This window comes from Aquarana catesbeiana, linkage group LG04 (assembly GCF_042186555.1).
Source record: "Aquarana catesbeiana isolate 2022-GZ linkage group LG04, ASM4218655v1, whole genome shotgun sequence".
NCBI lineage: Eukaryota > Metazoa > Chordata > Amphibia > Anura > Ranidae > Aquarana > Aquarana catesbeiana.
The window spans coordinates 520,270,691-520,286,954 of record NC_133327.1 but is presented as its reverse complement, the minus strand read 5'-3'; the positions used below and the strand labels follow the sequence as shown (position 1 = coordinate 520,286,954).

Genomic DNA, 16,264 nt, shown 5'->3' with positions numbered 1-16,264 from the left:
TGATAGATAGGTGGACCCCCGCTTTAAATAACAAATGTTTATAAGCAGTAGAAGAGTCCTTAAATTTCCTTTTACAAATCAGGTTTTGAAACACCTACAGTTGCAATAAAAAGTATGTGAACCCTTTTGGAGTGATTTCTGCACAAATTGGTCATAAAATGTGATCTGATCTTCATCTAAGTCACAACAATAGACAATCACAGTCTGCTTAAACTACTTACACACAAAGAATTAAATGTTACCATGTTTTTATTGAACACACCATGTAAACATTCACAGTGCAGGTGGAAAAAGTATTTGAACCCTTGGATTTAATAACTGGTTGAACCTCCTTTGGCAGCAATAACGTCAACCAAACGTTTCCTGTAGTTGCATATCAGACATGCACAATGGTAAGGAGTAATTCTTGGCCATTCCTCTTTACAGAACTGTTTCAGTTCAGCAATATTCTTGGGATGTCTGGTGTGAATCGCTTTTTCGAGGTCATGCCACAGCATCTCAATCGGGTTGAGGTCAGGACTCTGACTGGGCCACTCCAGAAGGCGTATTTTCTTCTGTTTAAGCCATTCTGTTGTTGATTTACTTCTATGCTTTGGGTCGTTGTCCTGTTACCAGCTTCAGCTGGTGGACAGATGTCCTTAAGTTCTCCTGCAAAGTGTCTTGATAAACTTGGGAATTAATTTTTCCTTCGATGATAGCAATCCATCCAGACCCTGACGCAGCAAAGCAGCCCCAAACCATGATGCCCCCACCACCATACTTCACAGTTGGGATGAGGTTTTGATGTTGGTGTGCTGTGCCTCTTTTTCTCCACACATAGTGTTGTGTGTTTCTTCCAAACAACTCAACTTTGGTTTCATCTGTCCACAGAATATTTTGCCAGTACTGCTGTGGAACATCCAGGTGCTCTTGTGCAAACTGTAAACGTGCACCAATGTTTTTTTTGGACAGCAGTGGCTTCCTCTGTGGTATCCTCCCAGGAAATCCATTCTTGTTTAGTGTTTTACTTATCGTAGTTTCGCTAACAGGAATGTTAGCATATGCCAGAGACTTTTGTAAGTCTTTAGCTGACACTCTAGGATTCTTCTTCACCTCATTGAGCAGTCTGCGCTGTGCTCTTACAGTCATCTTTACAGGACGCCCACTCCTAGGGAGAGTAGCAGCAGTGCTGAACTTTCTCCGTTTATAGACAATTTGTCTTACCATGGACTGATGAACAGCAAGGCTTTTGGAGATATTTTTATAACCCTTTCCAGCTTTATGCAAGTCAGCAATTCTTAATCGTAGGTCTTCTGAGAGCTCTTTTGTGCGAGGCATCATTCACATCAGGCAATGCTTCTTGTGAAAAGCAAACCCAGAACTGGTGTGTGTTTTTTATAGGGCAGGGCAGCTGTAATCAACACCTCCAATCTCATCTCATTGATTGGACTCCAGTTGGCTGACACCTCACTCCAATTAACTCTTGGAGATCTCATTAGTCTAGGGGTTCACATAATTTTTCCACCTGCACTGTGAATGTTTACATGGTGTGTTCAATAAAAATATGGTAACATTTTATTCTTTGTGTGTTATTAGTTTAAGCAGACCAATTGTCTATTGTTGTGACTTAGATGAAGATCAGATCACATTTTATGACCAATTTGTGCAGAAATCCATATCATACCAAAAAGGTTCACATACTTTTTATTGCAACTGTATACAGTATATGAATCCAACAAATAGGCATTGTTCTCTGTTTCTTGTGCCCCTCTGTTTAAAGGAAGCTTTCATTATAATTATTCCATACCAACTTTTTGAGATGTGAATGAGGGACACCTACTAGCAAATGTATGTAGGCATAGGACACGCCCCCTGTCACACCCTCTTAAAGGAGAATTAACCCCAAAAAAAGGTTAATTCCCAAGAGCTTTTTTTTTACCAATACTATTCCTTTGTATTGGCTTTTAAAATGTACCAATGCAACAATTTAGAAATTGGATAAAAGGCTTAGCACTGGGAATCACTTTTTTAAAGATAAAAAGTGCTTTTTATATACAACTATATAGATCAGACCAAAATGAGGGACAAATGAGGAGGAATGAGGGACAGAGGGGCAGGGACAGTCCCTCGAAATCAGGGACAGTTGGGAGGCATGTTATTCCCCTGTTCTATGTAAAGATTTTGAATGTTTCGTTTTTTTTTTCCTACAAGGGAAGGATGAAGGCATGCATGAAGAAGACATCTCACATGTTCCCTTTAGCCCATTGCGTTATGATCCACAAGATATGTTGAAGAGGTCAAAAGAATTTTATGAGACGCTTAACCAAAGGAGATCTGTGAGGTTTATCAGCAATGAATCTGTTCCAAGAGAAGTCATTGACAACATCATCAGAGCAGCAGGTTGTTTTACTGTCATTTTCCCAAGCAAACTTTGTAGGCCTCATTCACACTGGCACTACTGTGCTTATCTTTTCTAAATACAGGAGAAGTGATCTGGGAAGTATAAAAAACTGTCCTTCCGGGATCTAATTACAAACTCAATGCTCCTAAATGAAAGTAAATGTGTAGCTAAATCTTCTTTAAAGCAGGGATATCTAATTGCACGAAAATGTTTTTTTTTTTCTTGGGTTTGCACAGAGGAGCCCGATCCTCCTTTTTTGGGATTCCCCGCTGGCGCTCCAGGCCCCTCCTCTTTGGAGAGTGCTCTCCCTGGGGGTACCCATGCATGCTCGCTCCCGAGCCACCCAGTCTGCGTTTTTTGACACAGACTGGGCGTCTCGGACCCCGTCCCCCGCTCCCTCACCACAGCATTTGATCGGCAGCAAAGAGAGCCAATGGCTGCTACTGCTATCAATCTGCCCAATGAAGAGTGATACAGTGAAGAGGGCCACTGTACATTGCTGGATTGGATCAGGCTCAGGTAAGAATGGGGGGGGGGGGGGGCTGGAGGATCCTGCAGCACCTCTAGGCTTTAGAATCATTTTAATGGACTTTGGCACTTTTGTCATTCTGTTCTCTAACAAATACCTGAAATGACTCCTCCTCCTATGTACTATATGATTTTCAGGGACGTCTCCAAGTGGGGCTCACACTGAACCCTGGACATTTGTTGTTGTCCAAGATCCAGAGGTTAAGCACAGAATTCGAGAAATAATTGAAGAAGAGGAAGAGGTAAACTACAGAAAAAGAATGGGAGACAAATGGGTTAATGATCTGAAAAGATTAAGGTAAAGAATTGATAAACATATTTCCACGAACAATATATATACGCTAACATCTTGAAATTAAATTAAAATATATAAGAGCAGTATACTAGAAACAGTGGGTTTTAAAGATAGAAATCATCATGTAGTATCTTGAACTGATTGCCTTAATATATTACAAATACACACATATGCATACATGTAGATGAAGATCATTTTAACTACTTCAGCTCCCAAACTTAAAGCGGAGCTCCACCCAAAACGGGAAGCCTCATTCATCTGCCCCCCCCCCCCCCCCTTTGCTGCCACGTTTGGCACCTTTTGGGGAAGAAGCGGATACCCAGTTTTGACACTGTGGCAAACTCAGCCGGAAGTTCAGTCCCCCTCCTCCTTCCCCTGCAGCCGGCTCATTTAAAGAGCGCAAGCGCATCGCCCAAGTGCAGTGGGGAATCGGCTGTGAAGCCGCACGGCTTCACTGTTGGTTTCCCTTTGGCAGATGTCAGTGGCAGCACCCAATGGCTGACTGAAAAATCAGCTCGGGGGGAAGACACTGCTCGATTCCTGAACAGGTAAGTGTCCTAATATTAAAAGTCAGCAGCTACAGTATTTGTAGCTGCTGACTTTTATTTTTTTCTACAGGAGCCTGAAGCTTCTCTTTAAGAAAGTGTCATTAAACCCAGATTATGAAAAACTCTCATTACATGCTATAGAACTGAGCATGTATACTCACAGAGGTACTAAAGCTTTTGTTTTATGAAGAAAGAAAAATACCTTTTTGCGCCTGTCTTTAGCTGTCTCTCCTATCTTCTCTGTGTCCCCTCTGCAGCCTCAGATTATGTAGAACAGCTGGTGTCCTCTATGGAGCATGCTCAATTTTGTTTCCCTTCTAAGCTCTTAATTTCCTCCTCTTTCTTATCTGTGCAGCCCACATGACTATAGTCACACATGTGAGCATATACACAGTGGTAAAAGATACTCCCCTCCCTCTCCTCCATGTCCTCCTATTGCTAAACACTAAGGGGGGCGGGATATAGTACGTTGATTGATTACATTCACTAAGAATCTCACAAAAAGCTTAGTTTTAATATAAATCAGTATTAAATATATCTATTGGAATTGCAAATACCTATAAAGTAAAAAAGAGCCTTGGATGCAGATGCCGTCTGAACAAAATAAATGCTAGCGTCAGTCACCTATGCCTACACCATATTAACGCACAAAAAATACACATTTGATATTCAATAAAGATTTATTGGGAGCTGTAAAACAGTTATTTGATATTTATAATCTAATTTGAATTGCTCTTCTGAAATAGTTTTTTATTTAGTTTGGTGCTGTGCCAGTCACATATCAGGGCTAATAGAGGCACCTTCCAAAGATCTTTCCCTGCAGATGCCAAAGAAAAGGAAAAGATGATGTGGCCACACAACAGCATTGCAGCAATAGGATACTTAGAATATAAAATAATTAAAGTAAAAAAAATACAATGACCTGACATATATGATTTATGTGAATGAATTATGACAATTAGTACTTCTCTGTTTAGTATCACTTTAACCGCTTGCCGACCAGCTGCTGCAGTTATACTGCAGCAGGTTGGCTCAGCTGTGCAAATTGCCATAGCTGTATGTCGGTCTCTTTAATAGCTAGCGCAGGCGCGCGCGCACCACTGAAGCCTATGTGTGTGGCTGGTGGCTGCCATGTCCGCCTGCCACCTTCGATCGCTCCACGGAGAGCCAGAACAGGGATCTGACAATGTAAACAAATAGATCTCCGTTCTGTCAGGGGAATACAGAGTGATCGTCTGTTCCTAGTGATCTCTCTGTACTCCCTGTCAGTACAATCCCCCCACAGTTAGAAACACCTCCCTAGGGAACAGTTAACCCCTTGATTGCCCCCTAGTGTTAACCCCTTCCCTGCCAGTGACATTTATACAGTGATCAGTGGCTATTTTTAGCTCTGATCACTGTAATAATGTCAATAATGTCACTGGTCCCAAAAAAGTGTCAAAAGTGTCCGATCTGTCCGCTGCAATTTCGTAGTCCCGCTAAAAATCACTGATCACCGCTATTACTAGTAAAAAAAAATAAAATTATAAAAATGCCATAAATATATCCCCTATTTTGTAGACGCTATAACTTTTGCGCAAACCAATCGATATACGCTTATTACGATTTGTTTTACCAAAAATATGTAGAAGAATACATATTGGCCTAAACTGATGAAAAATTTTGTTTTTGTTTTTTTGGATATTTATTATAGCGAAAAATATTGTTTTTTGTTTTGAAAATTGTCAGTATTTTTTTGTTTATAGCGCAAAAAATAAAAACCACAGAGATCATAAAATACCACCAAATGAAAGCTCTATTTGTGGGAAAAAAAGGACATCAATTTTGTTTGTGTACAGCGTCGCACGACTGCGCAATTGTCAATTAAAGCGACGCAGTGCCGTATCGCAAAAAATGGCCTGGTCGCTAAGGGGGTAAATCCTTCTATGGCTGAATTGGTTAAGAAAACAAAGTAAAACATATTTTTTTTAAGACAAATAAGGTTTTTGGTGATACTGATCAGGGTTGCCAACCGCCAGTAAATTTACTGATAGTTTGTAAAAATTTGCGATTTTTTTTTTAACAACTGACAGTAAATATCAGGGGCTAATAATTTCATGCTGTGTTGACTTTTTAGGTGAAAATCAAGCAAATTACTTTGTTATAGGTATTGTCAGTGTTTCCATATCATGTTTATATTGTTTAAACATTCACTGTGTTAGTTTTCAATAGTTCTGTAATTTCTCAGGTTGCCAGTAAATTTTCCATGTTTTGTCTGGAAGAAATGCTGCGGTAGGTTGGCAACTCTGATAATGACTTGCAAAAATGCTTTTATTTTTTTATGCAGTCCATAAACAAAATAAATATCAAAATTGCACACTTTTTACTACATTAATCACTGTTAGTTTAAAAAAAATGTACTGTTGGAAAAAAGTCTAAACCTTATTGTATATTTTGTTCTGTAAAATTGTGCTAAAATATTGATTCTGGTACAATGCATTGAAAAGTTACAAATTAAATAAAAAACGTTTCTTTTTTTGCTTAATTTTACACTTTTGTTAGTGTGACAAAATTGACTAACAAAACAAATTAAGACAAAGTTTAAACAGTAATACTGTAGTTAGAAAAATAGAAATAAACAAAAAAAAAAAAAAATCACCAGGAGAAAAAGCTTTGAGGAAAAGGGGAGGGAGTAAATTAGGGCTAATTAGCCTAAAATATGGGCTAATAAGGGGTAAATAGGATCATATTGTATTTAACAAAAAATGCTCTAACTGACATCATATATAGATCAAAACTCATTCCTATCATCTGCAGATAAATGGAACAGTGAAAATAGAAATGACAAATTATATTTTGAATCTGTCTACATCTTTTTAGTGTTTGTAAACATTGTCAGGAGATTGTTTTGGTTTTTTTTTTGTTTTTACAGTAGCAGTTCTGCTACTCTCTGTATTTACACAGCAACTCCCAGCTGTCATTCTGACAGCTTAGAATTGATGACAAGTGAGAGGATGGAGGGGGAGCAGCAGCAGGCAGAAGGAGAGGGAGTACTACACATGCCCTGTATACATTAAGTTATATGTTTTTTGGGGTGTGTGGGGCATGCCCAAAGTCCATAATAGGTTAAATTGTAAACTGTTTTTGTTGCCACCAAGAAATTATTATATGTCAGATCCTCTTATATTTAGTTTACCCCACTATAATTCACACGTTCTGCCAACAACCAAATTTTCCTATTACTCTTACTCCTATATATAAGCTTACCAATCCCTTCCACCTACCATGCTGGTAGTGCGCTCTCAGCACCGTAAGTTGTAAACACAGGACTGCATATATGCGACCGCTCGGCCTCAAGGCCCACCCACCGAGAGGCTGCATATATGGGTAAAGCCGGCGCCAAGGGGTTGATTTATTTATTTATTTCGTAATTTGTCTATATGTTTAACATTATAGTTAAAGTGGAAGAAAAGCCGAATACTAACTATTCATAAAAAATAGTTTCCTTCCCATCTCCTCCGACATACCCTGTGTGAAAAAGTTGTGTACTCACCTTTTTGCCGACCAGGACACGACGGCACAATGGCACGGCTGGGCAAATGGGCGTACCTGTACGTCAACTTTAAGATGTGGCTTAGTGCGTGCGTCCCCGCGGGTCCCGCGGACTCGATATTCGCAGGGAGCCTGGCATCATGACAGGGAGTGGCAGAATGGGGAGATGCCGATGTAAACAAGGCATTTCCCTGTTCTGCCTAGCAACATGACAGGGATCTACTGCTCCCTGTCATCGGGAGCAGTGATATCTGTCATGTTGTAGTGAGCCCACTCCCCCACAGTTAGAATCACTCCCTAAGACACACTTAACCCCTTGATCGCCCCCCCTAGTGTTTAACCCCTTCCCCGCCAGTTTCATTTACACAGAAATCAGTGCATTTTTATAGCACTGATTGCTGTATAAATGTCACTGGTCCCAAAATAGTGTCAAAATGTGTCCGCCGCAATGTCGCAGTCATGATAAAAATCGCAGATCACCGCCATTACTAATAAAAAAAAAAATAATAATAAAAATGCCATAAATCTATCCCCTATTTTGTAGACGCTATAACTTTTGCACAAACCAATCAATATACGCCTATTGAGATTTTTTTTTTACCAAAAATATGTAGAAGAATACATATTGACCTAAACTGAGAAAGAAATTTGTTTTTTATATATTTTTTGGGGATATTTATTATAGCAAAAAGTAACAAATATTGCTTTTTTTTTTCAAAATTGTCATTCTTTTTTTGTTTATAGCGCAAAAAATAAAAACCGCAGAGGTGATCAAATACCACCAAAAGAAAGCTCTATTTGTGGGAAAAAAATGACGTCAATTTTGTTTGGGTGCGACGTCACACGGTTGCGCAATTGTCAGTTAAAGCGACGCAGTGCTGTATCGCAAAAAGTGCTCTGGTCTGGAAGGGGGTAAATTCTTCCGGGGCTGAAGTGGTTAATTCAGTCTGGTCACATGATCCTGCAGCTTCAGCTATCCTGTATAAAGGAGTGCTCGACAATGGCTGTGAACAACGGCTTGGCCTTTGCTGGCACTCCCTCCTTTCCCCTGCAGAAGCCGCTCACAGACACAGGGGAGGCAGAGCTGCAGGATCACATGACCGTGCCATAGTGGTTTAAAAAGAGGAAAGTACACAGATCTTTTTTATAGATGGTATGCTAGATAAGGTAGGAGGAGGGGGAGGGAATGCTTAAAAGAATAGTTAGTGTTGGGGTTCTTCTTCCACTGCAACATTGAATACGAACCTAATGTAAACCTGTTGCAGCTTTATGCAATTTATACTCTGGTGCTCATACATACCCTTTTGCTCCTCTTCTCTGTTGATCCCATCCCAGCTGCTTCTCCTGAGTTGCCCTCAGTTGGCAATAATACCCACCACTATGAAAAATAATAATAACACAATCTATGTCACACTCGTGGACTCTATGAGAATGATTTACTAAACACAAATAAGCTGTTCAATCTACAAGAGTAGTGGCACTTTTCCCCAGAGCTCAGTATGACAATTGACTGCTTAAACACCATGCGCTGCATTATTGGTTGAGGTTTACTTCCAAACCCAAAAGGACCATCATTTTTATGAGCAGCTATGTGATGAAGGAGTGTAGCTAAAGGCAAATATATTCATACAAGCTAATGTGCATACAGTATATTGCTGTATTAACATTTTATTTTCTATTTTAGAACAAACTGGGTAAAAGAATATCTAGACACAGCTCCCTATTTGATCTTGGTCTTTAAACAAGTATATGGAATACTTTCTAGTGACAGAAAGAAGACTCATTATTACAATGAGATCAGTGTGTCAATTGCTTGTGGAATACTCCTGGCAGCCATTCAGGTAGAGTATATTACCCCATATAACTCAAGTGTAAAATAACTGTATTACAGGTTGTGGTGTACATATTGAATAGCATTAAGACGTCATTTTTTATTCTGGCCCTCTCAAATAAGACTGTTAAGAAGATGCAAATTACCATCTGGTAATCCCAAATGTATTGAGACACTTGCAAAAGTTTTTACAGCCAAAACACAACAGCCCAAGCTGATAGCTGAGCTAGCCTCTATCTGTGTTGCCCAGGCTGGCTGTCCCTGTTGTAGCTGGAGGAAGGGGAGAAAGTATAATCTGCCCTTCACTCCTCCCTTATCCTTCAACCTCTAGTAGTCCTCTTTCACTGAAGTTGTATGTCCTGTGCAGACCAAGAGCAGTAACCTTGTCATCTCTGCTCTGAGTCGGCTAATAGATAGACTATAGAGCTGGTGGAGTGCAAAGGCTGCCACTAAGTCATAGGAAGCTGGCTGGGGCGGCATAGGAGAGAAAGGAAGGAGATGGTGGATGGTTCAAAGACAGCGTGAACAGTGCAAAATACTAACTGTGCAATAAACTTCACACTTATATGTGCAAAAAGTGCAACCAATATTGAATCACAGATATTAATAAAGTGCTCAATCTGTGAAAGTCCTCTGCATATAAATCCCAGTAAGGTGCTCTTCAAACAGTAATTTTTCACCACAATGTGAATATACTACACAATGGGCTTATTTTATTTGCTTTGTCAATGAGCGAGTGGAGGAGATCTATGAAACACCCCTGTTTTGCTCATTTGGTGGTATTGGGAAATACACCAGAAGCATGGCTTGCTGATTCAGCCTAGAATACTCTGGGCTCAGAACACAGTGGCAAAAAATTACTGTTTGAAGAACAATGGGATTTACTATATATGGAATAGACATTTGCACTTTTACAGATTGAGCACTTTGTTAACATCTGTTATGTGATTCATTGTTGCTTACACTTTTTGCACATAAATTTGAAGCTTATTGCACAGTTACTATTTAGCACTTTATTATCAGAAATGTATATTGGCGCTGCTAATTGAATATTATTATTATTAGGATTTTCATGTATCAATCCTTTAGCTATCTGCCTCTTTTAACCATTAACACAGACCTTTTGTCTTTTATTTTTAGTACAGATCCCTGGTGCCCAACCTGTGGCACAAGGGCCACATGCAGCCCTTTGGCACTTTATATGTGACCCTCGGGGACCCTGCAGATACTAATCATTGTTTCCATATTATAGTAGTGATTTCTTGTACCCTCATTATGTACAAGCGATGGTCAGAGACTGCGGGGGCCTTTGACTGTCTCCTGAAGAATGTTCCCAACAACTCCTATAATATGTTCAAAGCCTCTTGCAGCATGCCCACAGTCTCTGACCATCTCCTGTACTATATCCACAGTGTCTGACCATCTCTTATATTATGTCTGCAGTCTATAACCACCTCCTGTATTATGTCTTCATTCTATGACCATCTCTTGTATTATGTCTACAGTCCCTGACCATCTCTTGTATTATGTCTTCAGTCTATGACCATCTCTTGAATCATGTCTGCAGTCCCTAACCATCTCTTGTATTATGTATGCAGTCACTGACCATCTACTGTATCATGTCTGCAGTCTCTGACCTGTATAATGCCCAATGTCTTTGACTATATCCTGTTGTGTCTGCTGTCTCTGACAACATGCGTTTTATGTGCAGTCCTTTGGTAATGTCGGGGGCCGCACTTTAGGCCCCCCATATGAGGAAGGTTGAATAACACTGGTGTAGACAGTGGGGTAAGAAGCAAAGAACAGATAGGGGCATAGCGTAAAGATGTGGAATCCATTTATGTGACCCTAGGCTCTCGTACAGAAAGAATCTTGCATAAAGATGAATGGTATTGGAGAGAGTGAGCACAGCAAGATAGGATTGGGCAAGTAAGAAGAAAAGGTAAGGGTGTTGGGGGATCAGACAGACAGGAAGAAGGAGAAGAAATCACTACTGGCGGGAGAATCGTCCACTAGCAAAACAAAATGCTGATTTAGGCATCATCCCAGAGGGAAAATAAAACTATACTGGCAAACGACAACTCTATGGGGAACACAGTTCTCATACCCATTAGGAACTGGAAAGATCTTCAACAAACACAAAATTCTTCAGCATCCATTAACTCTGTTCACTGCAGAGATGGCATTATGGCATTACTTTTTTTCTTGTAAGGTAAAAGCATAAATTTGCCTATAGCTTGTTTGAATCACAGAGTGAGACCCCTTTTACACTGGGGTGCTTTTCAGGCATGTTATCACTAAAAATAGCACCTGTAAAGCACCTGAAAAGCGCCTCTCATTCCTGCCTGCCTTCACACTGGGGCAGTGTACTTGCAGGATGGGAAAAAAAGTCCTGCAAGGAGCATCTTTGGGGAGGTTTGGGAGCCGTGTATACACCACTCCCAAAACAGCCTGCCCATTGAAATGAATGGGCAGAGCTGCCGAAGCGCCTGCAAAGCGTTTTGGCAGCGCCGTAACATGGGAGCTTTTAACCCTTTCTTCGGCTGAAAAGCTCCGCTATAACTAGTGTCGCTTTACCACTGTCGCCGGCACCGCCCCAGTGTGAAAGGGGTCGAAAAGTGAAATAATGATACATCTTGAAACTGCAGTGTGGAGTTAACCTAGGAAAGTAGAATAAGCTTTTCAGAAAATATGATTTCTTAGTGGCTGCTTAAAGTGGTAGTAAACAAGTGTTTTTGACTTGTACCTACAGGTAAATCTATAATAAGGCTTACCTGTAGGTACAGTGAATGTCTTGTATTTGTATTTAGAAGATATTCATGCTTAAAGCAGCCGGTGCCATCACCGGCGCATACGCACTGTGCTCTGAATTGACAGCACACTGGGTGTGCCATCCATTCAGAGTGCTGTGAGCAGTGACATCATTACTTCAAAACGTCCAGAAAGTGCAAACTTTAAAGAAAGTCCGGGTGCATAGTTACATAGTATGTATATAAAAGATACTGCGCTAACGGTTAAGGTAGATGGGTGGAGCTGCAACTATAGAGTGTTAAACGACACCAATCAGAATTAAGAAAACAAAAGTCGCGCTAATAGAAAAGTGGTAAAACTCAAAGTGTTAGGTGCCATAAATCTAAATGATAATAATGTATATTGAATAAAGTGTTGAGATGCAGAATACAAAACTAAAAATAATCGAAACAATTGTAATCAAACAAACATGCAAGTGTAAGGAAAGTTCTGTTCAAAAATGTCCATATATTGAATGCAAAAAAATGGGAATTTAAATAAATAAATATTAATTGACGAATAAAACAAAGTCCATGTTGTACAAAGCAAATCCCAAGGTGATACGTAGTGAAATTCCACACTGTAGTGACAAGTGCGAAGATGAGACCACCACCACAGGAAAACACTGCCGCTTACCGGAAAGCGATGGTCCCTTATTACAGGGGACCACGCTGAGCAGCTGGCTGTAACCTCAGCCCGGGATCTCACAGGCAAGTACTGGATACCACAGCGTCAGTGGGGATCGTCACCATAAATCTCAGCAGAGTAATGTATTCACCAGAAAAAAACACACAAAGTGCTCCACATAGCATAAATCTTTTCACATTTAATGAAATAATAAAAGACAAATGAACACTTACAGATTGGCGAAAATGTATAGGCAAAAAACAGTATGGGAAAGCCGGCCGGCTTCAAATCAGCTCGTAGCTTCCGGGACTGAATGTGCAGCGGTGATGTCAGGACGTGGCTCCTACTCCCTACGTCATTTCGTCACTAGCGGACGTGGTCACGGGATACGGGCGGCGTCCTGACGTACCGCTTATATACAGATAAACAACCCTGCCTCTCTCTAAAACTCAAGACAAGACACATTGGGCGCCATTCCACTTGAGGGAAAGACTAAGGGCAAATAAATCAATACGCCTCAGAGCCCATCCCAGGCGTATTGATTTACACCTGCAATCTGATATACATTGGTCAGCGTGGTTTCTTGCATAGTGAATTATAAGCCCCTCTCAGGCCTGGAGAACTATGACCCAATGAAATGTACAGAATTACATGACCATGGTTCCGTACCCAAAGAGGACTAGTGATGTTGGACAGAAGAGGAAGCTGCGGATAGTCCTGGAATATGGACAGTGTAAGTATAATTTTGCAATTCTTTTTTTTTTTTTAAACATGAGGGGAAGGGGAACACATCACAAGAGTGCTCTCAACCTTTTAAGTTCTCATGCTTGTGAAGTTCCAGGTGGAGAACACCCTTGTGCTCACTGAAATGTACAACTTGAAATCGTGTAATATAAATGTTGTAAGAGATTCCTATTGTTTATTCATGGGTCACTGATGGTTCAACTTAATGTGAACCTTGTCCAAAGCTTCACAGCTCTAGTCCAAGAACATTTGCAGAACATGCACCGCAATGTAAGGTGTAATGCCCCATTATATTTTAGATTGCAGTAGGTTACATTGCACAGTTATAATTGCTTGAGTGCAAGTGGCATTTTCTTTGAACCCCTCTTTTCTTAGATTAATGAGCAGCTGGAAATTATAAAGTTATTGGACACTATCTAGTACAACTATAAGAAGCGTGGTAATCTTTGTTCACAAAAAGATGATTACATTTACAATTGCATTTTCTTCAGCAAAGCTCCACATTGTATGGCTAAACACCTCTTCTTTTTGGAGCCAAACTTTATTTAATTGCATAGATTATAATTTGTCACTCATAATTAATATTACCTTCTTTGTTTTAGCATGCAGGTTTAGTGACTGTAACTACTACTCCCTTGAACTGTGGTCCTCGACTCAGGGTACTACTTGAACGCCCAGTAAATGAAAAACTCCTCATGCTTCTACCTGTCGGCTATCCAAGCAAGGATGCCACTGTGCCAGATTTAAAGCGGAAGCCTTTAAAAGATATTATGGTGGTCATTTAGATAATGAACCCATCCAGACTTGCCATGAAGGCATGAAGTCCAGATTCATTGTAAAATAAACAAATAAATAAATGAATGCATCATTCAAAGTCCAGACTAATGTTTATAGATTTTTTTTAATAAACAAGGTCCAGTTACAAAGTAAGCAGTTAAAAATGTCATATATTTATGCCTGGGAATTTTTTTTTTTGCAAATACTCCTGCTGTAAGGGCGCTGTCACACTAGCAACCCTGATGCAGGCAACAACTAAGTCCCAGGGGACCAGAAAAAAAAAAAAAATCTACAAAGCTACCTGGTATTGCTGGTTATGAAATATTCAAAGACCCCCCCCCCCCTTTAAAACTCCTGAACAATGGGACACTATAAATCTGTGTTTACCTTATTAAGGTTTTCCTCATCCCTCTAGAGATGAATAGCCTGATCTGCAAGTTCCAAGTATCTTACTACTATCTGCCCATTTCAGGCTAGAGACCTTACCATCTGACCATTAACTTTTATCCAGGCCTTGTTCACCAAGTTCACGTAGCAAGCAGACCACTATAGTTTTGCAGGTCACAGGTCCCAATGATAATGTATCCACACCTGGAAATTCCCTTCAAAGTCACAGTAGGTTAAATTATTGTTCAGAACAAGCTCTCCTGTGAGTCATTCTTCTATGTCATTAACCCCCACATGCAGGACTAAAATATCAGGGAGCATATCAACCCATGAATAGCACTGAAAGTTGGCTGGTGTCCACATCACACATCTTGCATTAAGCCACCTCAGTACTACCTCATTTTGTGGAAATTCTAATTGTCTTGCTTCCTGTCTCACTTGTCCCAAACACAGTTGCTCAGGATCCACATAAGCCTTTGCAGTGTCACTGAACAACAAACAACTCAAACAAACAACTATCGCAGTCTTAGCATTTAACTATAAACTATTCTCCAGACCACCATTAGGACTTGCTGCCTCTGTAAAGGCCTCTACCCTGAAAGAAAGAAAATTTTAAAAAATATGACTGTTCTCGCCCATGTGCTCTAATCAATGGTAAAAATTGCACTGACCCATCACTGTGCAAAAAAATAAGGCTTGAACTTACTCCCACACCATCGGAATCTTATGCAAGCATTGCCCTGTGCAAATTGTTGTTGGATTCACTCTAAACAATTCCTCTTTGAACCCCTCCTAACTGAATACTATAGGGATATATTTATCGGATTGCACATCTGACCAAGGCAAACCACACATTCCATTCTTATTCCTACTGACCAGCTTGCCACTCGAAGAATCAACACTAAGGAGAAAACAATAGGAGGATCCCAGTAGTAATACTGGCCATACAATTGACCACATTGCAGTTTCTACTTGCAAACTGTACTTTCTGGTTGTTAGGACAATGCATGGACCTACATATAGCAACCAACCACTAGACCATAAAAAATATACAAATATAAATTAAGCAGTTGCCAAATTTTAACATTATTTGCTTTATTGTGACTGTAAAAGTCACTTCAAAGATTATTGTACAGGTTATTGCTCTATATATATACTGAAGCTAATTCCAGGCTGGGAAAAACTGATTTGGGGAGCCATCTGCTGGTGACAGTAGAAAAAGTCGCCATTTAATTCAGTGATAAAACAATGTTTTATAATTCCAAGTATAGATTCTTGAGAAAAAAAGTTTTTAACAATTATATTTTTTTTTTGCACACCTGCCACGTACACAGTCGAAGAGACCAGAGTGGACTCACTGCGGACTTGTGGGGTGATCATGTGGCTCCTTGCAGTTTCCTAACTACTCAACTATAGTTCTGGTTGGCACTGACTGTCAGTACCCAGGCAGAATGGCGTATTGATCTATTATTCATGAGAAGGGTGGTTGGACCTGGCACAAAATGCTCAAGCGTTTGGGGCAAATCATCATTTTTTCTACTCTCTGCGCTTAGGTGGGTTAAGTACCCACAAAGGCTGGTTTATTACATTTGCCAACTAAGGAGACTTTAGTAACTATGTATGCCACTGCCCAGGGTCCTTGTTTTAGTTTCTACCAGTGGGACTATCGTGGATGGCTGGAGGGTGCATGTTATCTATGTAGCTGATACCTGCTTGCAGTATGCTTTGGGTTTACCAATATTTCCCCACAATCCAGTATCCAATATTTGTCCATATACTATCTACATGCCATAATACTGACTGCAGGGAAAATGACTGCAGACTAG

General features: G+C 40.2%; 1 protein-coding gene across 2 annotated transcripts in view; it reads left to right on the top strand.

Moving 5' to 3' along the window:
* The window catches only part of IYD (iodotyrosine deiodinase), a 35,144-nt gene extending 20,991 nt beyond the window's left edge, over positions 1-14,153 (top strand). The window contains exons 2-5 of one of the 2 annotated variants that reach the window (XM_073627784.1): positions 2,191-2,379; positions 3,047-3,206; positions 8,967-9,123; positions 13,877-14,153. In XM_073627784.1, coding sequence (XP_073483885.1) covers positions 2,191-2,379; positions 3,047-3,206; positions 8,967-9,123; positions 13,877-14,059 — 689 coding nt within the window. In that variant the 3' untranslated portion in view covers positions 14,060-14,153. The remainder of the gene's footprint in view (positions 1-2,190; positions 2,380-3,046; positions 3,207-8,966; positions 9,124-13,876) is intronic. The other variant, XM_073627785.1, reaches the window with a different exon arrangement.
* The last annotated feature ends 2,111 nt before the right edge of the window (positions 14,154-16,264 follow it).